Genomic DNA, 25,000 nt, shown 5'->3' on the forward strand with positions numbered 1-25,000 from the left:
ACACAGTTTTCCCAACATGATTTATCAACTTAAGGATTGGTGTGCCAGTAGTTATTTGACGTACAGACGTTTCCTAATATATTTTTCTTTTTACAGTAAAGGAAGCAGCTCACGGGCAAAAATAAAGAATAATAATGAAAAAAAAATCAACTAAACACTACCCCTATAAAAAGAATTCAAAAGTGGCCAAAAGAGAGGCCAACTTTGGGAGGGGAGGTGTTTGGATACTCTCCTCTTGATGGAGTCACAGGAAGGAGAAAATATCAACAAGGGGAGAATGTTCCAGAGTTTACCAGTGCAAGGGATGAAAAAATGAACATAGCTACTGGATAAATATGTCCCCATCATGCTATAGAGAATGGACGGGCCAACCAGGCACGTAAACCAATATATACCGTGAAATGAAAGCAAGGAAATATGTGAAAAGGCAAGGAAGAGTCAGGGAACCCTTGGCCAGGCAGGACGGATGTTAGGCATGGCCAGCTGGTGTGAGGTGGCCGGGGTCCCGTTAGCTGGCCCATATACCTCTACAGCCCTTACCACACCCTGTCACCCGCCGCCCCTGCCCTCACCCAACACCCACACACCCGCTCACCCAGTCACACCCACCCCCGGCCACCCAGACACCACAGGGACAGAATAAAGGAGGAAAAAGACAAGGAAACAAAAGATCCGTGGAGTGTCCCTGAGTCTCATGTCCATATTTCGGAGGTTTTAATGGCTTACCTTCCTTCGCCCCGTCCGGCCAGAAGTAAAACGTGCACGGCAAAAGCACCAGCCCCAGGAAGCTCGTCAGGAAGTAGAAAAATGTGGACCCAGACTCATCGTACTCGAACTTCTGCCCGGCCATGTTGACAACTCACTGTGGCGGTCAAGCGAGAGCCTATCGTCCCTCCTCTACTCCTCGGCATCACATCTCTTTATTAACGGCACTCATAAATTCATCTTAACCTCAACACAAAGAGGATTTTTAACACTATCAGCATTAATTATCCATGTGATGTTGGTATGTGTATTTTTTTTTATTATATCCTAACCCGATCTCCTCCTTCTTCCCATATCATATTCTTAACCTCAACACAAAGAGGATTTTTAACATTACCAGCATTAATTATCCATGTGATGTTGGTATGTGTATTTTTTTTATTATATCCTAACCCGATCTCCTCCTTCCCATATCATTATAAACAGCACTCATAAATTCAAAGAGGATTTTTAACATTACCAGCATTAATTATCCATGTGATGTTGGTATGTGTATTTTTTTATTATATCCTAATAATTAACCCGATCTCCTCCTTCTTCCCATATCATTATAAACAGCACTCATAAATTCATCTTAACCTCAACACAAAGAGGATTTTTAACATTACCAGCATTAATTATCCATGTGATGTTGGTATGTGTATTTTTTTTATTATATCCTAACCCGATCTCCTCCCTCTCCCCATATCATTATAAACAGCACTCATAAATTCATCTTAACCTCAACACAAAGAGGATTTTTAACATTACCAGCATTAATTATCCATGTGATGTTGGTATGTGTATTTTTTTTATTATATCCTAACCCGATCGACTCCTTCTTCCATAAATTCATCTTAACCTCAACACAAAGAGGATTTTTAACATTACCAGCTTTACTTATCCATGTGATGTTGGTATGTGTATTTTTTTTATTATATCCTAACCCGATCTCCTCCCTTTCCCCATATCATTATAAACAGCACTCATAAATTCCCTTTCCATATCATTAAAAACAGCACTCATAAGTTCATCTTACCCTTAACACAAAGAAGATTTTTAACATTACCAGCATTACTTATCCATGTGATGTTGGTATGTGTATTTTTTTTATCCTATCCTACCTCATCGTACCTCGTCCTCCCTCTCCATACCATCCCTCATAAAATCATCTTAACCTTAAAAAAACAGATAAGATTTTTAACATTACCAGCATTACTTATCCATGTGTATTTTTTTATCCTATCTTAACTCGATCTCCTCCCTTTCCATATCATTATAAAAAAAACAGCACTCATAAATTCATCTTAACCTAAAAAAAAAAAAAAAGATTTTTAACATTACCAACATTACTTATCCATGTGATGTTGGTATGTGTATTTTTTTATCCTATATCCTAACTCAATATCCTCCCTTTCCGTATCATTATAAACATCCCTCATAAATTCATCTTAACACAAATAAGATTTTTAACATTGCCAACATTACTTAGCTATCCTTGTGATGTTAGGATGAGTATTTCTTTTATCCTATATTTCCTGCCTCGATATCCTCCCTTTCCATATCATTATAAACAGCACTCATATATAAATTCATCTAAACCTTAACACAAAGAAGATTTTTAACATTATCAGCATTACTTAGCTATCCTTGTGATGTTAGAATGAGTATTTCTTTTATCCTATATTTCCTGCCCCGATCTCCTCCCTTTCCATATCAATTTAAACATCACTCCTATACATTTAACTGTTTTGCCTTCTACTAACAAAAAGAAGCTCGTCTAGCGTTATTTATTCATGTGATGTTTAATGTTATATATAGGAGATGGGTGGTGTCCTTGGTCCCTCTCCTCCTCTCATCACAACATCACTATTATCATTATTATCCCTACTCCTAAATTTATATGTGCCTGATTTTTACCTTCTTTTAATATAAGGAAGGTTTTTTTTAGTATTATTTATTCCTGTTATAAATGAGTTTCCTACCTTAATTCCTCCCTCCCGTCCTAATTCCCTCCTCATCTCATTATAAACCACTCCTAACTACCTAATTTTTGCCTTCCACTAACACAAAGATAGTTTAATAACATTCATTCATGCCCCCTCCCTTGTTGTGCTTTCCTTCCTACCATTGTATCTTTTTAATTTCATGGTGCTACCTACACATGTATTAATAGTTGTATAATCACACTCTGTCCTGCCTGGGGGTTGGGATGGCATGTTCCTCCCTTCTCCCTTGTTGTTTACCTGCAATCAATCAATCAATGTACGTGATGTTGTTATGAGTATTTTTCAAGCAAGTCCTTCCTCTTCCCAAACAACCTCGCCACAGCATCTCTGAAACGGGTATATAGGCTACGTACACATTTTGTATGATGTTCCCTCTTTCGACTAATGTAAGGTTGCTCCATTCTTTTTATTATTAAGTAACTACACCACCAACTATAACTACGTAGGGAGTGTGAGTCAGTTCGGATTCCTACGGGCATCGCACTCTGTACTGCCTGGGGGTTGGGATGGCATGCTCCTCCCTTCTCCTTTGTTGTTTTACTTGCAACAATAAACTATCAATCAATCAATCCTATTATATCGAGGCGTCCATCTTTCCAGGGACAGCAGTACATACGTCATCACATATTTGCATAGGAAAGTCTAGGGCATAAGACGTATTATTCAGGCTATAGATAAGATAAAGTTGGAGAGAATCCTTAATTTAACCCAACACGCACAGGGCGGCTATTATATGACAACCTTAAAATAATGGAGTAGATCGCGAAAATCTACTACAAAGAAAGAGACGTGAAGACTGATCACATTAGAGGGACGAAGAGAAGTTATGGCGTACCAGTGTTCCAAGAATCATGAAAGGTCTGAAAGGGTGAACTATGCAAAATGAAAGGCAAGGAGAGCAAAATGGCATGGTTGGAGGATGAATATGACAAACTGAGTACAAATAAAGATATGAGAACGTGATTTAGCCTACCTTCTGCCGGGGAATGCTGCCAGAAGAGTGTTGGATTGGAATGGATGTTATAATCTAGAATCTGGATGGTGAGGAGGTGGACATGGGCGTGTGTGTGTGGGTGGGTGGGTGGGGGGGTAGAAGACTGAGAGATGGGGTGGGCTAGTGCGATGTGGCGATTCCAGCGTGTGTCAGGTCGTCAGGTCACCGCCTATAAGGACTTATCATTAGTCATTCTCCTTCTACTGCAGGATAATGGCTTTCCCTAATGCTCTTTGCTGGCCGGTTTTTCGAGAAACTTCAGTTTCGCTTATCAGCTATTTACAAAGGCCGGAAAGGAAAGTAATCGGGGTTTTATGAGCGTTTCTTCACGTTCATTGTACAGAAGAGGGATCAAAATACCACCAGGGTTATTAAACTACTCATGAAAATGCCCAAAGCGCGTACAAAAGCCTTGTCAAATAATATTACGTGTGTTTAGACGCCGAAATGTTTAGAAATGCGGCTCTCTATCTTCTATCGATATATCCCTCTTCGCCCTCTTTGCTTTCGCCATATGAAGATGACAAGGAATAGATGACAAGGAATAGAAAGTGTTTTATTTGGATTTCGGACACAAGGCAGAGGCAGAAAATATCAAGGAAGCATTATATATATATAACTTCTGGAAGATAAGAAAAAGGAGACCAAAACAAGAATTGACGGGGAAAAACAGATTAGAAGTAGTTTAAGTAGGAATACATCTAAGAAAGTGAAAGTGAAGATGGAGCAGTAACAAGTTAAAGTAAAAGTATATCAAGACACCTCTCCACCCGAAATTGACCTCTCTCTTTGCTACTCTTTATACTTTTGTGGGAGCGGCGAGTAGCGGGCTTTTTTTTTTGTACTCTTTTTGTTGCCCTTGAGCCGCATCCTTTGATGTGAAAAAAAAAAAGGAATACTACGATGTGGGGGGGGGAGGGGGGCGGTATTGCAAAGGCTATCCCAAAAACTACACCGGACTCGGACCACGCTCTCCTGTGTCTCGATTGGGTGAGGTGGAGAGTCAATAGCTTGCAAGGAATCAATATATCAGAACTTTTCAGCCGTCTTTATGATCACGCATGGAGGTATTAAGGGTATCTCCTGTGCCAGTTAAGTAACCTACCTACAGAGTGGACTTCGAGTGGGTCCGTGGTCCGTGGCGTGCGGCAGTCTTCTGCATGTGCTACAGCGACCAGCGACCTTCTGCAGTTGTTCCCAGAATGCGTGCTTCTAGCTTGCTCAGAACCCGTGGCCCCACCTAGAGGATAAGATGAATGCCATCCTCTTGTACTTGTAATTCAATTAGTTCATCTACTTATTTGTGTACACCATCATCATCATCTTCATCATCTGATCTTGGCATCCAATACATTTTTGGAAAACTTTACATCTAAGCTGCATCATCTTAGAATTTCAGCTTTTCAGGTCTGTGTTTAACGGATTTAAACTAGAGCGAAAAATTTAAGCTAAATTTGATTGATTGATTGATTGATAAGTTTATTGTTGCAGGCAGGCCTACAACAAAGGAGGAGGGAGGAGCACGCCGTCCCCAACCCCAGACAGTACAGAGTGTAGTTAGTACAATGACATGGAGAAAAGTACAACACTAGGGGCCAGTCACAAGGGACGGCATACAGGAGTTATAAATTGTATGACATATTTAGAAGACTTGGCCATGGCAAGAGACAGAAGTTCTTTGGCTTCCTTGAAAGTCTTTGCGATGTCTTGTAAAATAAAATAAAAATAGTGATTAGCATATAGCTTTCGGTAACTTTTAATTGGTGGATTAGCGAATAGCGAAACTAAATTATCTGTTTGTGGACGGAAACGTTTAATCTACATAGAGATAAGCGATAACGCATGATGCCGTCGCTGGCACTGTGAGACTGTCTATAACGTGACAAGGTCGTGCGTAAATAAAGCTCCTTCACTTCTCTTGGAAAATAAATGAAAAAAATCTCTTTGTAGTTAAAGTGCTAAATAGGGTGAAAAACTATTGTCGTCCTAATCGAGTAATCCTCCAAAAATGATCTGACGTGGTCAGGTCATCAGTCAGGGACTGGTGGGGAGGGCCAGTTAATGAGAATAAAAGAGGTGATGTTAGGATTGGTTACATGCAAGCCAAGGGGAGGGGTCGTGAGGGGGGCGAAGCTCCCCCGTTAGGAAGTGGTTATGTTTGGTTTTAAGTAATTATTTTTCATAAATATGACACGCTGTGCAATAATTTAGGTGCTTAGTTTTCCTAGTTACTGCGTATTTTGAGGAAGAAAAACAAGTGACCTAAATCTCGAAATGTACACGACTATAATTGCCGGGGATCGACCCGGGGCCTTCTTAGTAGGAGTCAGGACAACAAACCAACGGAGCCATCGATGAACCCAAAGATCTCCGTGCCATAGGCCACTTCTGGTGCACTATACCTAACACCCAAGCCCCCGCTGTGGATATGACCCCCGTGACCCCGCTCACGCGCGAACCGGGTCAACTTTCGATCCCCGGCACTGTGATGTATATTTCGAGATTTTTCACTGCGTTATTGTTGTTTCTCAAATGGTGACCTAAAAAGACGAATACAAAATATGACTCAAAGCTTCCATACTATTTACCCTGATTTTTTATTTATTTATTTATTTTTTCCTCGTGGGTTGGAGGGTCCTCATTTGTTCTAAGGGCTTCTTTGTCTTCAAGGGGTTTTGTCCTCAGGTCAGCGGATTAGCGAAACGGTGTTCCCACTGATACTACCATGTAGATTTATGTATGTACACAACTAAGTGGAGTCTGACTTCGTAAATAGTAGCCTTTGTATCCCGACACGACCCGAGGAACATTTGAACTTGGCGCCGCGGCACAGCGAGGGATTGTGTCGGTGTGTGATTGGCCGGAGTGTAATTCATGTGTCGCTCGTTAACCCTTCAGATACACACGATTAGGAAAGCAAAACATGACCTACATAAAGCAAAAATAAACTTGAAGCACCGAAAACAGTTAGCAAATCACGATAAACCTGACAAATAAGCCAAGTACAGCAATATACCTCACATGGAGAAAACTAGCCGGGACCAGAAAAGCAAGATAGGGCATACGATAAAGCTAGAAACTATTAACAAGACCCAAAAACATGTAGATAGGAACAATAAACCGCAAAAATAAAGTAATTACCCTCACAAGCGAATTCCCCCAAACGTCAACACAACGAACACACGCACAGGCACAGCTGATCGCCGCCACCGCCGCTTCCAGACCCTCGCGGAAACTCCTCTTATTTAGACCCTCCCAGACCCAAAATTAAGTAAGTTCCCACCATTACCACATCTTAATTAATACCTCTCTCCTTCCGCGTGCACAGGAGAGCTTTGTGAGGCCGGGGATGTACTTAGTGAGCAGGTTCTCCCAAAATCAGATGGGGTATATTTCCACTTATTTAGACCCTCCCAGACCCAAAATTAAGTAAGGCCCCAACATTACCACATCTTAATTAATACTTCTTTCCTTCCGCGTGCACAGGGGAGCTTTGTGAGGCCGGGGATGTACTTAGTGAGCAGGTTCTCCCAAAATCAGATGGGGTATATTTCCACTTATTTAGACCCTCCCAGACCACAAATTAAGTAAGTTCCCACCATTACCACATCTTAATTAATACTTCTTTCCTTCCGCGTGCACAGGGGAGCTTTGTGAGGCCGGGGATGTACTTAGTGAGCAGGTTCTCCCAAAATCAGATGGGGCATATTTCCACTTATTTAGACCCTCCCAGACCCAAAATTAAGTAAGGACTCAACATTACCATATCTTAATTAATACTTCTCTCATTCTGCGTGCACAGGAGAGCTTTGTGAGGTCGGGGAAATGAAAATGAAATGGGGAGAGCTTTGAGACGCCGGGAATGTATGAGTGGGCACGTTTCGTTCTCCCAATATCAGACTTATTTAGACCCTCCCAGACCACAAATTAAGTAAGGCCTCAACATTACCACATCTTGATTAATACTTCTTTCTTTCCGCTTGCACAGGAGAGCTCTGAGACGCCGGGAATGTATTGAGTGGGCATGTTTCGTTCTCCCAATATCAGACTTATTTAGACCCTCCCAGACCACAAATTAAGTAAGGCCTCAACATTACCACATCTTGATTAATACTTCTTTCTTTCCGCTTGCACAGGAGAGCTCTGAGACGCCGGGAATGTATTGAGTGGGCATGTTTCGTTCTCCCAATATCAGACTTATTTAGACCCTCCCAGACCACAAATTAAGTAAGGCCTCAACGTTACCACATCTTGATTAATACTTCTTTCTTTCCGCTTGCACAGGAGAGCTCTGAGACGCCGGGAATGTATTGAGTGGGCATGTTTCGTTCTCCCAATATCAGACTTATTTAGACCCTCCCAGACCACAAATTAAGTAAGGCCTCAGCATTACCACATCTTAATTAATACTTCTTTCCGTGTGCACAGGAGAGCTTTGTGAGGTCGGAGAGAGCTTTGAGACGCCGGGAATGTATTGAGTGAGCACGTTTTGTTCTCCCAAAATCAGACTTATTTAGACCCTCCCAGACCATAAATTAAGTAAGGCCTCACCATTACATCTTAAATAATACTTCTTTCTTTCCGCGTGCACAGGGGAGCTTTGTGAGGCCGGGGATGTACTTAGTGAGCAGGTTTTGTTCTCCCAAAATGAGATGGGGCTTTTTTCCACTTATTTAGACCCTCCCAGACCACAAATTAAGTAAGGCCTCACATGTCTAAATACATACTTCTTTCTTTCAGCGTGCACAGGAGAGCTTTGTGAGGTTGGGGATGTACTTAGTGAGCAGGTTTCGTTCTCACTATTTCAGATGAGGATGATTTTCTTTGGGTGGGATGTGATTATTGGAGAGGAATGAGGCAGCTTCGTGAAACTTAAGCCTGTAGGGGGTTAAGGCTATGACTGGTGTTATTAAAATGCCCATATCTGGTCCTCTACTATCTTCACCACCACTACCTACCCTCATACCAACCTACATTATTGGGCATGCTCATACTAAAATTCTGCCTTAAACTTACTCTAAGGGACGAGAGAAAATTGGTACTAGTGTCAGCCTAATAGGTGAAAATAATCAGTGACGCATACAAACTTCAGATCAGGTTTGCTCTGGTTATATATAACTAGCCATAAATCATCACATACATGAGGCAAAAGGAAAATTCATATGCATATGTGCATAGGTGGGAGCCATACTAGATGTAAGTCTTAACCTCACATGCAGTTGGAATAGGTAAACTCATGGGTGTTATTCCAGAAGTACACCCATTCACAGCAAAGGAAGAGGTACCAAAATTCCTTTGTATTATTTCAGCTCAGTATCCTCAAGCTAGACAGTTCTCACTTCTCTTATTGTGTAGATTTTGTCATTTTTGGGCATTAGGCCTAGTTTGGCAAATGGCATCCTCAGGCTAGACAATTCTTACCTCTCCTATTGTGTAATTCTTGTCATTCTTTGGTGTGATTTCGGCAAATGGCATCCTCAAGCTAGACAATTCTTACCTCTCTCATTGTGTAGATCTCGTCATTCTGAATCTTATACCGTATTGTTTACTGAAAATTTAACCATTCTTATTCCCTCATATGATATTTTCCTCTATTTCAGGGCAGACGGACACAGACAATGCAGAGGACTAAAGTAGCTCTGCTGCTGGTGGTGGGGCTTACGTGTGTGGTGAGTGAGGTGATGCTGGATGCTCCCAAGCCCCCTGGAGGTGAAGGGAACAGTGACAACACCAAGAACAGCAAGAACAACAAAGAGAGCTTGAAGGCCACCAAGCTGCCACCATGTGCATCATGCAGAGTACTGACAGACTCATTTAAAAAGGTGACAAGGGATCTGAGGACGGAAAAAGGGTCATGTTTTGATTTAACATTTATTAGGTACATAAAAATAGAGAGAAACTACACCCATATATACAGAAATATGTAAGACTCAAGAAAGCTAACCTGTGTTTTTTTATCGCAGGGAATCGAGTCAACATCCCGAGGGAAGTACGAGGGAGGAGACTCAGCCTGGGAGGAAGAGAAGAAGCTGTCTTACAAGAAATCTGAAGTGAGATTAATTGAAATTCAAGAAAAGTTGTGCAAGGACGTGGAGAGAGGCAAGAACCAGGTGAGATGGTGCTGATGGTCACTGCAAAGTTGGTTTATCAGCCAGATATTAAGATTTTTATCATATAGTAAGGAAATTTAGTTTGCTCTGGTTATATATAACTAGCCATAAATCATCACATACATGAGGCAAAAGGAAAATTCATATGCATTGAAATTAATAATAATGATAATAATAATCTTACTTATTTCTCCAAAGATCAAATCTTCAAAAGAATTCATAAACTCATGACAAAATGAAAGTATATAGAAGTTTAAGAAATTATCTGATACAATATGATAAAGTTAACATTTTCAGCTTGAAAAAACTACTTGGTGCAAACAAGTAAGAAAGCACACACTATGCACTGACTAGACTTGCATAAGAATCTCCTCCCCAACACACACATGTACACAGTACACACACAACACAACAACAACACGCCAGACTCACATAAGAATCTCCCAACACAGTGTGAGTCCAAAGCGGAGGAGCACGAGGGTCTTCTGGAGGACTGGTGGTTCAGGGAGCAGGAGAAGGAGCCAGACCTACACACATGGCTCTGTGTGGAGACGCTGAGGGTCTGCTGCCCACCCAACCACTATGGGCCGCAGTGCCTCCCATGCAAAGGGGGGATCGAGAACCCTTGTGGCGGCAATGGCAAGTGCAAGGTTAGTGCTGTGGGTGGTGGTGGTGGTGTGGCTGGAAGGGTTTGAAGGGTGACTGTATTGGTTGCATAATTGGTCCAAATTTCAGCACATTCCTTTAATAATGTTTTGAAATGACTGATATCTGATGGAGGTGGTGGTGTGCTGGGTGACTGATGACTGGTGACTTGTGAGGATGGGGATATGTAGGGTGACTGTGCTAGCATGACTGGCCCAAATTTCAGCACAATCCTTCAATAATGCTTTGAAATGACTAATAACTGATGAAGGTGGTGGTGTTGTGTTGGGTGACTGGTGAAGATGATGATATATTGGGTGACTGTATTACTAGCATGACTGGTCTAAATTTCAGGGTATCCCATTACTAATACCTTAAAAGCAACCATAATGAATGATGACTGTTGGAAGTGGTGCTATATTGAGTGACTGCTGAGGAGGAGAAAATATAGGATGACTGCATTTCTATCATGACTGACCCAAATTTTAGCGCAGTTCAATACTCATACCTTAAACTCCACCAGGGCGCAGGGACACGGAAGGGCAGTGGGGAGTGTTCCTGCAACCCTGGCTACACCAATGAGATGTGTGACGCCTGCTCCTACGGGTACTACCAGGCCTACCGGGATGACACGAAGATCCTGTGTGAGAAGTGCCACAAGGCGTGTAACGGGCCCTGCAGTGGGGTGAGTGTTATGCATAGTGTTGTGGCGCAGCCCTCGTCCCTCCCTGCCTAACTCTTCTTATGTATAGGTTTTATGTCTTATGCCTTTGCCTGTTTTCTTCTGTTTCTGAGTCTGGTTTTTCCTTGCTGCTTTATTTTGTAATCTGTGGTAGCTTTTTGAGTTCTTTTTAGCAGGCTTTTTATTACTGTTTACATCAGGAAAAACTTCTACTGACCCAAGTTATGAAAAATGAATGAAATGAAGATAAATGGGTGTTATTTTTACCAATTTAGATAACTAAGATGAATGACACCAGCATCTTCATCAACTCATCCACCCCCATAAGTGAAAATAAGGATGTTAAATATAGAAAAAAGTTAATTTGACTGATATTAGCTATGATTGGAATGATTCAGCTCAACTCAGTTTGGAGGGGTTGCCTTTGTAGTGGTCTCTCCTTAGTCGTCTTATGGGTGGTTGTGCTCCTATCCACCCTATTTCCTTGCTCCACAGCCGGGCCAGAAGTCGTGTGTGGCGTGCCAGGAGGGTTGGCTCATGGACACAGAGAAGGGCTGCCTCGATGTCAATGAGTGTGCCGCCAGCAAGTCCCCCTGCAAACACAACCAGTTCTGCGTCAACAACGAGGGAACGTACACTTGCTTGGGTGAGTTAAGATGATGGGTTTGTCCTTAAAGGAATTGATATTGTACTGCCAGAAAATATAGTTATCATCATCATCAATACTTATAGATACTTACAGATGGTTTCCAGTGTAGGATTTTATATATAAAGGTTCCTCTTTACTGGATTCTTCAACTCTTGGTGTGTTTGTTGTGTAGCAGATGTTGGCAGTGAAATCATCATAACAGTACTTTCACTCTTCCCATAATTTTATCAATTTTTTTCTTGAAATTATTTATATTCTTGGATGAAACTATTTTTAATGCTAATAGTAATCATCCTCATCAGTGACCCTGTTTCCCACAAAAGCAGGATGAAGAGTCAAATATATAGACATCACCCTGAGTTAATTTTGGGGTAGAATCATGACCATCACAGACAGCAATGGAGGTGTGTAACAGGATCTAGTTCCATCATTAGGAAGCCTGTGAAAGTTTTTGGTGCCTTATTGGTGAGACTTAACTTATATATCCAATGGCATGTTCATCATCTACATCACCATCTTTGCAGAGTGTGACAAGGCCTGCGACGGGTGCAACGGTGATGGCCCGGACATGTGCAATAAATGTGCCGAGGGATTTATCTTGGAGAAGGACATGTGTGTAGGTGAGTACCAGCTCTCCCACCTGTCCACACCTGCATGGTGGTCAGAGTAGTGCATGCCAGTCACCTGTTGCTTGCTGACGTAATGCTTTCTTTCTCTCAGTAGATATGTTTGAATGTTCTGCATTTTCTACACAATCGATGTTGATATGAGTTAAGTGTTCTGGTGTGGTTTGATGTTCCATGGAAGTGAGACTTTTAGTTACTAAAATACTTTTTTTGTTGTTGTTGACCCATGCAGTAGGAGTGAGTCAAGAGATTTTTAGCAAATGTATGTGTTTTTGGTCTGACTATATTATGTGCTGGTCCCAACATAACACCTAAAATTGGGGAGACAGATGCAGTGAGGAGGTGCTGAAGAGTAACTGAAGGCTAGAGTTCAAAGTCATAATCAATAAAATTTTGTATATGGCAGTTATAAAGAGCCTTCATTAAGAGATCCTAGTGCTGCCTTGCTATCTGAATGTGAAGGCTTGTGAGACATGATCAGGAGAGATGAAAGGTGAGACCTGTGGAGGTGATCATGTCAAGAGCCATCTGTGTCGAGGATGAAATAGACCAGGTGAAGAATGAGGAGCATACCAGAGGCCAATAGTATAAGATTCCACTTCTAAGCAGATAGAGGAAGATTCAGTGAGGCTGGGAGGCCATACTGCTGAGAGGAGAGAACAGTGGTGATGAATGAAAGAATGATGTCTTTCCAGTGAATCTCTTGAGGATGTTCACCCTTGCTCTTTGTTCCACTCTTCCCTTCAATAATAGTCATGTGATGGATGGTCATATAATCTCAAACCATTCCTGATGTGGTGACTCATGTAGATTGCATTCCTCAGCCATGTATTTCAGTGTAATTTATTCATCACAATAATTTCCATTTTTATCTAGTTATTTTTGGACTGTTGCTACAGGATGGTATTCAGCATGGCCACGGTATCATTGTAATATGACTTTCTCTTGAAAATTCAGTAATTAAAAAAGGGTCGACATTTTATATACTTTTTACTTTACATTTAGCTTTTTGTGCCTCCTTGAAAAACTTTATTTTGGCTTAATATTATTCTTCCATCAGCAAAAAGTAGTGACTAGTTAAGTTTCCCTGTCATGTTAGCCTTGGCGGAGCTCAGGCCTTGCATCAACCTGCCATTTACTCAGCATGTGCATGTGCATGTGCTTGTGCCGGCAGCTGCTTCATGTAGACTACAGTGCTTTATGTGCATGCATCGGGGGTGACACTTCATAAGAATATGTCAAGGATGTTTTGTATGTTTTGAGCGTAATTTGTTATGTACCAGTAACCACACTCATAGGGAGGAGAGGGGCGAAATGCAGTCTGTCAAAGCTCAGAGTTGATACAATGAAATTTGTCTAGAGGACAAAATATGACAGTAATCTCTTAGAAGTTTTGTTTCTTTTTAATTCTGTTCTTCATCTTTTAATTTCTTCAAGGGAGTGACTGTGGCTCTTCTGTCATCACACTCTCCCTTCACATCTGACTCCTCTCACTTTGTCATTCTCTTCATCTCTTCAGTGTTCCAATCCTCATCTCACATTTAAAGAGCTCATTCATTCACCAGCAAGTTACTGTAATTTTTGTATTCTTCATTCTTCCTCTTTTTATCTTTATTATACCCACACTTTTTTCTGCTTTTTCTGTATTCAAATATTATTTCAAGGGTCGCTAATCATACAAGTTTTTATAACTTGTCGGATGCCAGAAACTTGTTTTCATTAATTTTCTTACAATTGATTTTCTCGTCTGTCTTTGTTTTCTGTCCAGCATGAGGTAATGTTGATGTCTGCAACACCTGTAGTGTCGGCACACACAGTTGTGATCTACGTACTCAGTCTTTCACCAAGTCTTCATTAATGTTAATGAATAGAGGCATTATAAGTTTTGTTTCTAAAGAGTCATTGCTGAGTTGCCTCCTTGTAATGAATTTGGACTTTCCAATCTCAACTACAAGATGGAATTTCATGTTAAGATAACAAGCTTGATTATTATTATAATATAAGAGTTAAGAAGCAGCTTGTCTGTGTGTTCCTCCTGTTGATGGCAATGCTTGTTGCAGACAACAGTGCGAAGGTCCGCGAGAAACACATGATGTTTGGACGTTACGTCACCTATGGCGGCCTGACCCTGGCCACTTGCATCATTCTGCAGAAGAACACTGTAATCGCTGCCATCGTTGGCCTTAGCGTGGCTGTTTACATCAGCTTCTCAGAGTACTACCTCAAGGACACCCCGCCACCCCCCGTCACCCCCGAACTGCCGGCATCTTTGTTCGCGCCGCAGGACATGACCAATTAAGAGGTCTAGAAAGCATTTTGTGCCTCATTCTAACGGACTGACGTGATCCACTAAGACCTTACTCCAAACATTCTGATCCAAGCACTCAAAGGCTTCTCTAAACATACTAATTTAACAAACTGACCTTCCCTTCCCTTTCAAATTAGCCTGTAAGAATGGCCCCATCATGGAAAGGCCTCAGTAAGGTTTTAATTCACAAATTGTCTTTCCCTCCCTTAGTATTCCATTAGTCTAATCCTATTACCAAAAAGCTTCACTTGGGGTTATGATTAACAGACTGCCTTTCCCTCCTATCCCTCCCAACTAGTCCATTAGAATGAGTGTTAATGTTGGGTGGAGGAGAGTCGGTGAAAACACTAGGCACAAAAAAATAGATCAGGACTCACCACTCTTGTATGGATTTGCTGTTTTTACTGCCACCTCTCTTCTCCTCTCAGGCATTAAGCATCGGCTGTCATGCATAAGTTATTGATGGTTGCTGGAGGATGGCCACAGAGAAGCTATTCAGTTACTAATTGAATTCTGTGTATGTTATGTACTGAGTTATGCTGAAGTTGAAGGCTTATGTGTGATTAGTTGGTAAGATGAAGTAGTGGTTTCAGTGTCTGGTTTTAGCTGTGTTGGGGTGGAGAGTTTTGTACGCTCTTGGACCACCCGCGGGTTTTGGTAAGGGAGAGTAGCATTATAGTGTGTGCAGAGAATATATTCATGAAACATGTTAGTCTGAATTGGTGAGATTAGAAGCTTTACACTATAACCATTGCTCATTGCCGATTGATTTATCAGTGCTGAAATTAGTATTATATATCTTATGGAAACACTTCAAAATACGCTTGTAGGTGTTTTATGTCCATACTGGGTCTTGTCACACAAACACACAGCACTCCAGTGTCACCTTCTACTTCAGTCACAGTGTTGACATGAGAAATTGTTTCTACCATGATGGAAGTGTGTGTGAAGTAGTTTTACTTTTTCTCATGTCGCATTAAGTGGTTGTCATTGGCGATACTGTAGTTGTTTGATGGGACCGTCATCTTGAGTTGGCCTGAGAGAGGGAGGGAAGAGGATGAATGTGTATGTATGTTTCTTGGGGCGCACACGAACACGGGCACACTGACCAAGGGTTTTGGTAGTGAATCTCAATGCTACGTAAATAATTTTTTTACATGTGTATTTTGCACTGCTAATGTCAATTAGGAATACAAATGACAGAACTGGTATGACTGGTCAGGAGAGTATTCTTGTACAAATTTGGTAGTCACTGAAATATAGGTTGGTCAAATCTGTAAGTGCTGCCATACATATCTTGGGGCTTAGCAATTTAACAGGTGATAAATGGACAGCCTGGCTTGGTCTATGCTGGATACAACGGCAGGATAGGGAGGAATATGGGGAGCTGGAGACAGATGATGATAAACTGGAGAAAAAACTTTACTGCATGACAACAAAGGATCATCATGTTTAGGGAGTACAGTCATGCAGCAGCTCTTTGGTGGTGCACCTCAAGTTCTTTCATTGCCTGCACAAAGTGTGTCGTGGTGTTGTGCTACATTTCTAGTCAGCGGTTACCATAAAAGAAGTGCTTCTTTTAGTTACATTAGCTATTTTTTATCTTCTTAACATAGGATGTCAGAGAAAGTTCAGCCTGCCAATAAGGATGCTGAGATCTGAGTGTTGTACTGAGGCATAAGTGGAGACAAAGCCAGCGCTCAAAGGTGATGTTCGTACAAGGCGTCGATGCTGGGATTTATAGACATCAGGGCATTAGAGTCACTCATTCCACACGTTGCCGCCTACTCTGTGCGTGGCGCCGGAAGTTAGAATAGAAGGATCGATGAGAGAAGATCATTGTATTTTTACACCAAACATAATGTGTGTGTGTGTCTTGCTGTCAGCTCACATGGATCACTGGTGTAGCATCAACATCATAGAGACTTTACTGAATACATATGTGGGATTGTTGATGTGAAAATAATATTCTTGTTTATTATTATCATTATCATTACTGTTACTATTATTATTATCATTATTGAAAGTGTGCATATTGTCTTAGTTTATTCAAGTACATGTGTGAGTTTGTTTATGCCAAGGATGTTTTCTCCACCCTGACACCTCCACCTCCACCCACACCTTCACCCATTCCTCCACCCTCCCTTACATCACGACCAGCTCACACTCCACCACCCACCACATCCCCTTCCTGTTCCACCACATCCTCATTCATTAGCCCTCCACTTTGTCTGCATTCCTCACCCTACCACCAGACCCTTCCATCACCCCTGACCCTACCACCAGACCCTTCCATCACCTCTCACCCTACCACCAGACCCTTCCATCACCCCTGACCCTACCACCAGACCCATCCATCACCCCTGACCCTACCACCAGACCCTTCCATCACCCCTGACCCTACCACCAGACCCTTCCATCACCCCTGACCCTACCACCAGACCCTTCCATCACCCCTGACCCTACCACCAGACCCTTCCATCACCCCTGACCCTACCACCAGACCCTTCCATCACCCCTGACCCTACCACTAGACCCCTCCATTACCCTCTCCCTTGCAGTGTCCCTCACCTACGCATCACTCTATCACCCTCACATCTCCCATACGCATCCCTCGCTGATCACCACCTCACCTTGAATGCCTCCCTCACCCCTACACATCCTCCAGTTCATCATCCACTAATTGTCACTGCCTACCTCATCCATCTACCGCCTCATCACCCTTCCGCAACCCTCATGCATCCTTCACTCCATCCGGCAAATTTGAGAGCCTTGGAACTTTCTCCAAACAATTTATAATGCTGATAAATAATGATGATAATAATAGTAATAATGCTATGTCTGTTCAGCACAAGGTAAGAATGCATTTTCATGTCTGTGAATTCTTTTTATATTATGTAGGCTATGATGATATTATAAGATGGAAGGAATGTGTATGTCCCTTTTTCTTGAAGTTTACCTCCGTGGCGATGTGTGAGTGTGGGTCGGGGTGGGGGTGAGTGTGGGTCAGGGTGTGGGGGTGGGTTATGGGTGGGTGGGTGTGGGTGTGGATGAGTAGATGTGAAGAGAGGTATTCATCCCTCACAGTAGTCCATATCCTGCAGCACTTGGAGATTATAGTAACAGCAATACAAGACAACACTTTCATGTGGGTGTGAGGGTGGGTGAGGGTGAGTTATGGGTGGGTGTGGATGAGTAGATGTGAAGAGAGCTGTTCATCCCTCACAGTAGACCATATCCTGCAGTGCTCGGAGATTACAGTAGCAGCAATACAAGACAACACTTTCATGTGGGTGTGAGTGTGGGTGAGGGTGGGTTATGGGTGGGTGGATGTGGATGAGTAGATGTGAAGAGAGCTGTTCATCCCTCACAGTAGACCATATCCTGCAGTGCTCGGAGATTACAGTAGCAGCAATACAAGACAACACTTTCATGTGGGTGTGAGGGTGGGTTATGGGTGTTTTGGTGGGTGGGTGTGGAAGAGTAGATGTGAAGAGAGCTGCTCATCCCTCACAGTAGACCATATCCTACAGTGCTCGGAGATTATAGTAGCAGCAATACAAGACAACACTTTCATGTGGGTGTGAGGGTGGGTTATGGGTGTTTTGGTGGGTGGGTGTGGAAGAGTAGATGTGAAGAGCTGCTCATCCCTCACAGTAGACCATATCCTACAGTGCTCGGAGATTATAGTAGCAGCAATACAAGACAACACTTTCATGTGGGTGTGAGGGTGGGTTATGGGTGTTTTGGTGGGTGGGTGTGGAAGAGTAGATGTGAAGAGAGCTGTTCATCCCTCACAGTAGACCATATCCTACAGTGCTCGGAGATTATAGTAGCAGCAATACAAGACAACACTTTCATGTGGGTGTGAGGGTGGGTTATGGGTGTTTTGGTGGGTGGGTGTGGAAGAGTAGATGTGAAGAGCTGTTCATCCTCACAGTAGACCATATCCTACAGTGCTCGGAGATTATAGTAGCAGCAATACAAGACAACACTTTCATGTGGGTGTGAGGGTGGGTTATGGGTGTTTTGGTGGGTGGGTGTGGAAGAGTAGATGTGAAGAGAGCTGTTCATCCCTCACAGTAGTCCATATCCTGCAGCGCTTGGAGATTATAGTAACAGCAATACAAGACAACACTTTCGGCCACCTCTTTGGATTCTTTTTAGGAGCAGTGAGTAGCGGGCTTTTTTTTATTATTGTTTCCTTTTTTTGTGCCCTTGAGCTGTCTCCTTTGTTGTAAAAAAAAGAAATGATGCCCTATGTTGGTTTACAGTGCTGGTCAGTCAGTGTTTGTATATGGGTTAGTGTAGACTAGTAAGTAACCAATAATAAGTACCATCACTGCAGTAGCTCAGTTCATTACATAGAAGTCGTACAGTTTATTACAGTTTATTCTGAGCTCAAGTATTTCTTTTGTATGGGGATATAAAATGCAACAGACACATGTAAATAATGGATGGACAGATTGTAAGCTTACCCCAACCCCCAAAAAAGTGGGACTAAACAAGATTTTTTTAGTTTAAGGAATTACCTCATTTATTATTATTATTATTATTATTATTATTATTATTATTATTATTATTATTATTATTATTATTATTATTATTATTATTATTATTATTATTATTATTATTATTATTATTATTTTTGTTATTATTGAGAGCCGTGAAAGAGCATCAAGGAAAAAAATGATAGACCCCAACAGCATTCACATGAGGACCCGACGTGGATATGGAAAAAAAAGATTGTTAAGTAAGAAAAATAAACAAGAGGACAAAAACAATACCTAATTTGATAACTGGTGAGTACTGATATATCTGCAACAGGTAATGTCACTAAATTATGAAATTGTTCCCCTTTCCAGATGAGGATTTGCTAGAGGAGAAGAGAGAGGAAGAAGAAAAAAAGAAAGTAAGTGAGGAGTCTCAGAAGGAGGTGGCTGAGGAAGCAGACAAAGAAAACCCAGACGGCAGCTTACAAGGAGAGGAGACTCAGGCCAAGGAGGAGCTATGACCGGGTGTGCACCAGCGTGTGTCAGTGTGTGGGCATATGTGAGTAACTTATTCCAGGGTCAGCACAGTGTAACGATGAGAGGGAAATTTTTAGCACAGAGCATGATCAGCTGTTTTAAGTTGATTTTCTTTTTTGTCTAGAACTTAAAGAATATGTTTGCCAATGTGTGTGTGTGTGTGTGTGTGTGTCATTCACTCATGTTGCTGCTGTGGTCGGGATGGTCTTCACACTAGTAGCAGGGCAGGTGCAAGCTGTTGCAAAAGGTTTCATTAATTTTGAAGAGGCTTTTTACAAATGTGATGACTGAATGCAGATGGAAGAACTGAAAGATTTATTAACTAACATGAATGTGTTCAATAAATGTAGTTCATAATTATGATGCTTGCTGCATGGTGCTAATATGTTTTGAAAAATCTGTTCATTCATTAATTTCATTCTATAGTTTTTGCTTTTATAATGAATTTACTTCAGGCATTTAGTTTCTCAGGAAAGCTTTGCACAAAAAGCATAATTATGATAATTTGTGACTGCTTTAGAGAGAGAGGAAAAAACTGTGATAAACACCGTCAACATTTTTAAGATTATTGCACACAATAAGCCTTATTTTGCTATGTAGTTCCTTTAGAATATTTTTTCAAGATATTTTCAGGCATTTTGCTAAGTAAGTTTCTGGTTACGTTATTAATACAGAATGACAATAAAGGTACCAAAGATGAATTGAGGATGGAGGAGGAGCCGTCAAAGTGTTGTGGCGCCAAAAGCCAGAAAAGGTTCCCTGTTCCTGCCACCAACAGTTGTCCAACATTGATATTAAAATAAATTCACTGTGACAATTATTGAATGTGTCTTCTCTCTCCTTAACCAATGATGAACACTTTAAATCCACGTCGAACACCTACGAGAAAGCTGATCTTAATTATCGGATATTTTTTTTATCCAGTTTCCTGTGTCAGTGTTTCCTCCTGCCTACGACTTGAACACCATCGAGGGAAGTACCAAACCCCTACAAATGACTGTCCCTTCGTTTTGGAATTATTATACTATACTTCATCTGCAGGTGCAGCGCCAGTGGACTTTTATTTATCCATGTATTTTATTTTTGTTACCCTGTAAGAAAATAAAAAGAACCGCCAACTGTAGCGTCGTGAGTGAAGCAGTACTGCACCACCCCACCAGTGTTACCAGATTATCGTACTCACCACATCGTATTTTCCGCAGAGGTGGGCGCGGTACTGAAAAATCAGTAGTGCGGTACTTTTTCCGTAGTGCGGTTGCGGTAGTGCGGTCCCATTTTTTTCTTTCCCAGTGCGGTACGCGGTGTGTGGTACTGCGGTAGTGGTAGTCAAAATAAAAAATACTTCATTGCCTATCCTGGCTATCCAAACAAAGGAATCGTGCTTAAAATAGTACAAATGCCTTAATTTACAATAGATTTTCCCAAAATAAAAGCAATGATAAATCAAACAGCTACAAATGAACTTTTGGAATCAATTTATTCAATATTTATCATATTTCAAATAATATAATAGACAGACTAAACTACGTAGTTTAGTCTGTTAAGTATTTAATTTTGAACAATAACTGAGAAGTCAGAATGACTGAATCACTGATTCTGATGACTGATACTGACTGACTGATTAAGTCCGATTCACTGAAAAAAAAAAGTGAGCATGTCGCGCTGCAAATGTCGTCTTCGATTGTTTTCTATGTAGGCTACCGCAAAAAAGTACCGCAGGATTTTTTAGTGCGGTCCGCGGTAGTGCAGTATTTTCAGAAATTTTGCGGTAGTGCGGTACTTTTTTGTGATGCGGTACTACCGCACTAAGTACCGCACTTGCCCACCTCTGATTTTCCGGCTTCTAACCCATGACTAATACGGAGAAACATCAATAACTAACGATTTTAACAATTATACAGAGATATGAAGATGTCAAAAAAGAGTGACCAGGAGTTAAAAAGGGGAGGGAAATGCTGCTTTTATTCTTGTTTTCAGATAAAGGAGAGAGGACAAAGGCAAAACAAGAATACAAAAAAAAGCTCACTAAAAACACTCCCATGAAGTTCCAGCTCCATTTTCTCCCGCACGACGACACCTTGCCTCCACTATTGACACTTTCTCGCGGTATCCTGCTGGGCCTCTCACATTCTTTACCCCTCGGCAGCAGGCAGCAGTAGGTCAGCCGTGTCCCGCGGCAGCTCAAGGGACGCGAGGCAGCCATCAAGACCCCTTATAATGGGGCTAACTTGATCATTCTTTTAATATCTTCCTCTCGGTCTTCTTTTTGTGGGAGCAGCGTCTTTCTCATTTTTTTTCATTCTGGTTTCGCCCTCTTTTTGTTTCCTTTATCTGAACACAAGGAATAGAAAGCAGCATCCCGGCCCCTCCCCTTGTCTTATTACGGGTAAATTTGACTATTCTCTTTTAATATCTTCCTCTGGGTCCTTTTTTGGGGGGGAGGGGAGCAGCGTTTTGTAAGATTGATTGATAGTTTATTGTTGCAAGATAAATAAATCACACAAATACAAAATTACAGTAAACACTCAAACAAATATCTCAAAAATAAACTGGACACACAAAAGTATAATAAATCCTCAAAATAACTAAAGTAAAAATTATATGGCACAACAAAAAGGTTAGAATCCCCCTCAAAATAACAAGACAAGTTTAACATTCTGGTTTTGACCTTCTCTCTGCTTTATCTGGAAAACAGGAAAGGAACAACCCTCTCCTAGCTCTTGTCCTATTACGAGCAAAACTTGATTATCCTCCAGCCTATCTTCCTCTCGGTGTTTTGTGAGCTTTTTTTTTATTATTGTCTTACTCTTGGCCTCTTTCCCTTATCTAAAAACAAGACAGAAAAAAAACAGCATCCCTCTCCTTTTAGCATATCGCGGACTAACTTGCTCATTCTCTTTTAACGTCATCCCTTCTCCTTTGTTGTTTACTTGCAACAATGAACTATCAATCAACATCATCTCTGTATTACTGTTAAAATCGTTAGTTATTGATGCTTTTCCGTAATAGTTATTGGTCAAACAGGAAAATACGCTGCGTTGAGTACGATAATCTGGTAACACTGGACTGGGGACTCGATCTGCTTCACTCACGACTCGCTGCAGGGGTGTTGGGTAACGGTACGGGGTGAGTAACGCGTGACGACACAGGGGGAGGAGGGTGCAAAGAGAGTGGGTGGCTGGGGACGAACTGTGACGTCACGGGAAGGGGCAGGGCATACGGGGAGCTGATTGGGCGGCGTCACACAGGGAAAACAAAATCCCTTTCTTAAACATCTCAGAGCTTCGTAACCGTTGAAATAAGCACGAAAACCGAAGTATAAGTCAAATTAATCTCATGTGGAAGGCGTTTCAGTATATTGAGGTTAACTAGAAGCGCTGTAATGAATGAAATAATAGGAAAATGAGGAGTATTTGGGTATAGAAAACGGGGAATCGGAGGGCCAACTTCCATACACTTTAAAAGCCCGTAACCATTGAAAAAACACGAAAACAGATAAATGAGTCAATTCTATCATGTATGGAAGGTGTTTCAGGCCATTGAAGTTAACGAGAAGCGATATAATGAATGAAATAGAGGAAAAATGAGGAATATGGGGGTAAAGAAAACGGGGACTCGGAAGCGGAGATTTAAACGAGTCAGTCTGAATCAAGCTGTGAGAGTGAGAGGTTGTTTGCCGCTCGACTCCTTGCCTCTGTTACCACCTGTTAGCTGTTCCTTTCCTTGACTCCTTGGCAGGGGACGTGAGGCTCTGCAAGGGGCGACCTCCAGGTGGGTACACGACGAAGGCGAAGACGGAGGGAGGGAGAGAAAGGACACGTGGAGAGAAAAGCATCTCCCTCTCTCTTCTAACTTTCATTATGTTCTTGTTTTTGTTGTTGGTGGTGGTGATGGGATTGGTGGTGTTTAAATAGTGGTGATGAAGAGGGTGGTTGTGCACAGGAACATAATGATGATGATGAGTAATGGTGATGACTTACACTTGATATGACAGTGATGACAAGTGGAAGCGATACGGGGTGGTGATGACGAAGATGATGATGAAAGAGTAGGTAGTTGAAATGATGGTAGTGGTGGTGGTGGTGATTAGAAGTAGCAGTGGTGGTGATGTAGCTGCAGTGGTAGTGATGGTGGTGATGGTGAAAGCGAAGGAAAAACAAATAGGTAGTGACGAAAGATAATTTTTTTGTCCCTCTCTGAATATGTATTAAGGTGTGTGCGTATGTGTGTGTATGTGAGGTGGGAGAGGTTGTAGGTAAATGAGAGTTAATTAAAGGTAGATAAGAAAACAAGATAACAATAGAGTGTGTGCGTATGTGAGGTGGGAGAGGCTGTAGGTAAGTAGATAGGTAGGTAAATGAGAGTTAATTAAAGGTAGATAAAGAAACAAGATAACAATAGAGTGTGTGTGTATGTGAGGTGGGAGAGGTTGTAGGTAAGTAGATAGGTAGGTAAATGAGAGTTAATTAAAGGTAGATAAAGAAACAAGATAACAATAGAGTGTGTGCGTATGTGAGGTGGGAGAGGCTGTATGTAAGTAGATAGGTAGGTAAATGAGAGCTAATTAAAGGTAGATAAGGAAACAAGATAACAATAGAGTGTGTGCGTATGTGTGTGTAGTGGGGAGGGGTTGTATTTAAATATGTATGTAGGCAGGTAAATGAGGGTAGATTAGGTAGATAAGCCAGCAATATAGTGTGTGTGTGCGTGTGTGTGTGTGTGTGTGCGGGCCATGAGCTGAGAGAGGCCTTCACCACCCACACACACCTGTCGCCCACACCTACCGCCCACACACCTGAGCCTCTTACCTGTTTACCTTATACCTGTTTGTCTTGAAGCTTTTTAGTCCTTTGTTCCGCCTTAGGCCTTTACATACCCTTCCCACTTTATTTGTTTGAGTCGTAAACGATAAGGATTCCATACATTTTTTTTCTCTTGTTTTGTCTGCCATAACATCAGTACTACGGTAACTTATTATATTTGGGTGGCTATCTACTCCTTTTCCTCTCTCTTATCTCTTTATCTACTTCCTATTCACTCCTTTTACTTATTCTAGACCGTCGTTATTGTTGTTTTGTCAGCCATAACATCAACGGTACTAAATTATTATATTGGGGTGATTCTTTTCTTCTCTTCCATATATATTTCTCTTATATGTTTGCTCTTCATATTACTTATTCCTACTATTACTTATTCATTCCTC

The 25,000-nt window shown here is 41.6% G+C and overlaps 3 protein-coding genes across 14 annotated transcripts in view; 2 read left to right on the forward strand and 1 right to left on the reverse strand.

The window, feature by feature from the left end:
- LOC126996001 (translocation protein SEC63 homolog) overlaps positions 1 to 889 on the reverse strand; it is a 43,719-nt gene extending 42,830 nt beyond the window's left edge. For all 5 annotated transcript variants that reach the window (XM_050855975.1, XM_050855977.1, XM_050855976.1 and 2 more), the window contains exon 1: positions 727 to 889. In XM_050855975.1, the coding sequence (XP_050711932.1) occupies positions 727 to 850 (124 nt within the window). In that variant the 5' untranslated portion in view covers positions 851 to 889. The remainder of the gene's footprint in view (positions 1 to 726) is intronic.
- A 6,022-nt stretch (positions 890 to 6,911) lies between these two features.
- On the forward strand, positions 6,912 to 20,617 carry LOC126996004 (cysteine-rich with EGF-like domain protein 2). 5 transcript variants are annotated; one of them, XM_050855983.1, is made up of 9 exons: positions 6,912 to 7,018; positions 9,348 to 9,569; positions 9,711 to 9,857; positions 10,310 to 10,507; positions 11,026 to 11,187; positions 11,680 to 11,830; positions 12,358 to 12,453; positions 19,633 to 19,819; positions 20,472 to 20,617. In XM_050855983.1, exons 2-8 carry the CDS (start codon positions 9,366 to 9,368, stop codon positions 19,779 to 19,781), a joined length of 1,107 nt encoding a protein of 368 aa, XP_050711940.1. In that variant the 5' UTR covers positions 6,912 to 7,018; positions 9,348 to 9,365; the 3' UTR covers positions 19,782 to 19,819; positions 20,472 to 20,617. The 5 variants fall into 5 exon arrangements, with proteins under 5 accessions (XP_050711940.1, XP_050711938.1, XP_050711935.1 ...); XM_050855981.1 differs by having other exon boundaries at positions 19,633 to 20,617; XM_050855978.1 differs by lacking the exons at positions 19,633 to 19,819; positions 20,472 to 20,617 and adding an exon at positions 14,520 to 17,701.
- A 2,818-nt stretch (positions 20,618 to 23,435) lies between these two features.
- LOC126996005 (thioester-containing protein 1 allele S3-like) overlaps positions 23,436 to 25,000 on the forward strand; it is a 54,536-nt gene continuing 52,971 nt past the window's right edge. For all 4 annotated transcript variants that reach the window (XM_050855986.1, XM_050855984.1, XM_050855987.1 and 1 more), the window contains exon 1: positions 23,436 to 23,568. The gene's annotated coding sequence lies outside the window, so the exon portion shown is untranslated. The remainder of the gene's footprint in view (positions 23,569 to 25,000) is intronic.

The sequence above is a fragment of the Eriocheir sinensis genome, chromosome 9 (assembly GCF_024679095.1).
Source record: "Eriocheir sinensis breed Jianghai 21 chromosome 9, ASM2467909v1, whole genome shotgun sequence".
Taxonomy (NCBI): domain Eukaryota; kingdom Metazoa; phylum Arthropoda; class Malacostraca; order Decapoda; family Varunidae; genus Eriocheir; species Eriocheir sinensis.

Coding starts and splice junctions, on each gene's coding strand:
- LOC126996004 (XM_050855978.1), top strand. CDS start 9,366: ATGCAGAGGACTAAAGTAGCTCTGCTGCTGGTGGTGGGGCTTACGTGT. Junction 9,570..9,710: donor TGACAGACTCATTTAAAAAG/GTGACAAGGGAT, acceptor TTTTTATCGCAG/GGAATCGAGTCAACATCCCG. Junction 12,454..14,519: donor GGAGAAGGACATGTGTGTAG/GTGAGTACCAGC, acceptor TGCTTGTTGCAG/ACAACAGTGCGAAGGTCCGC.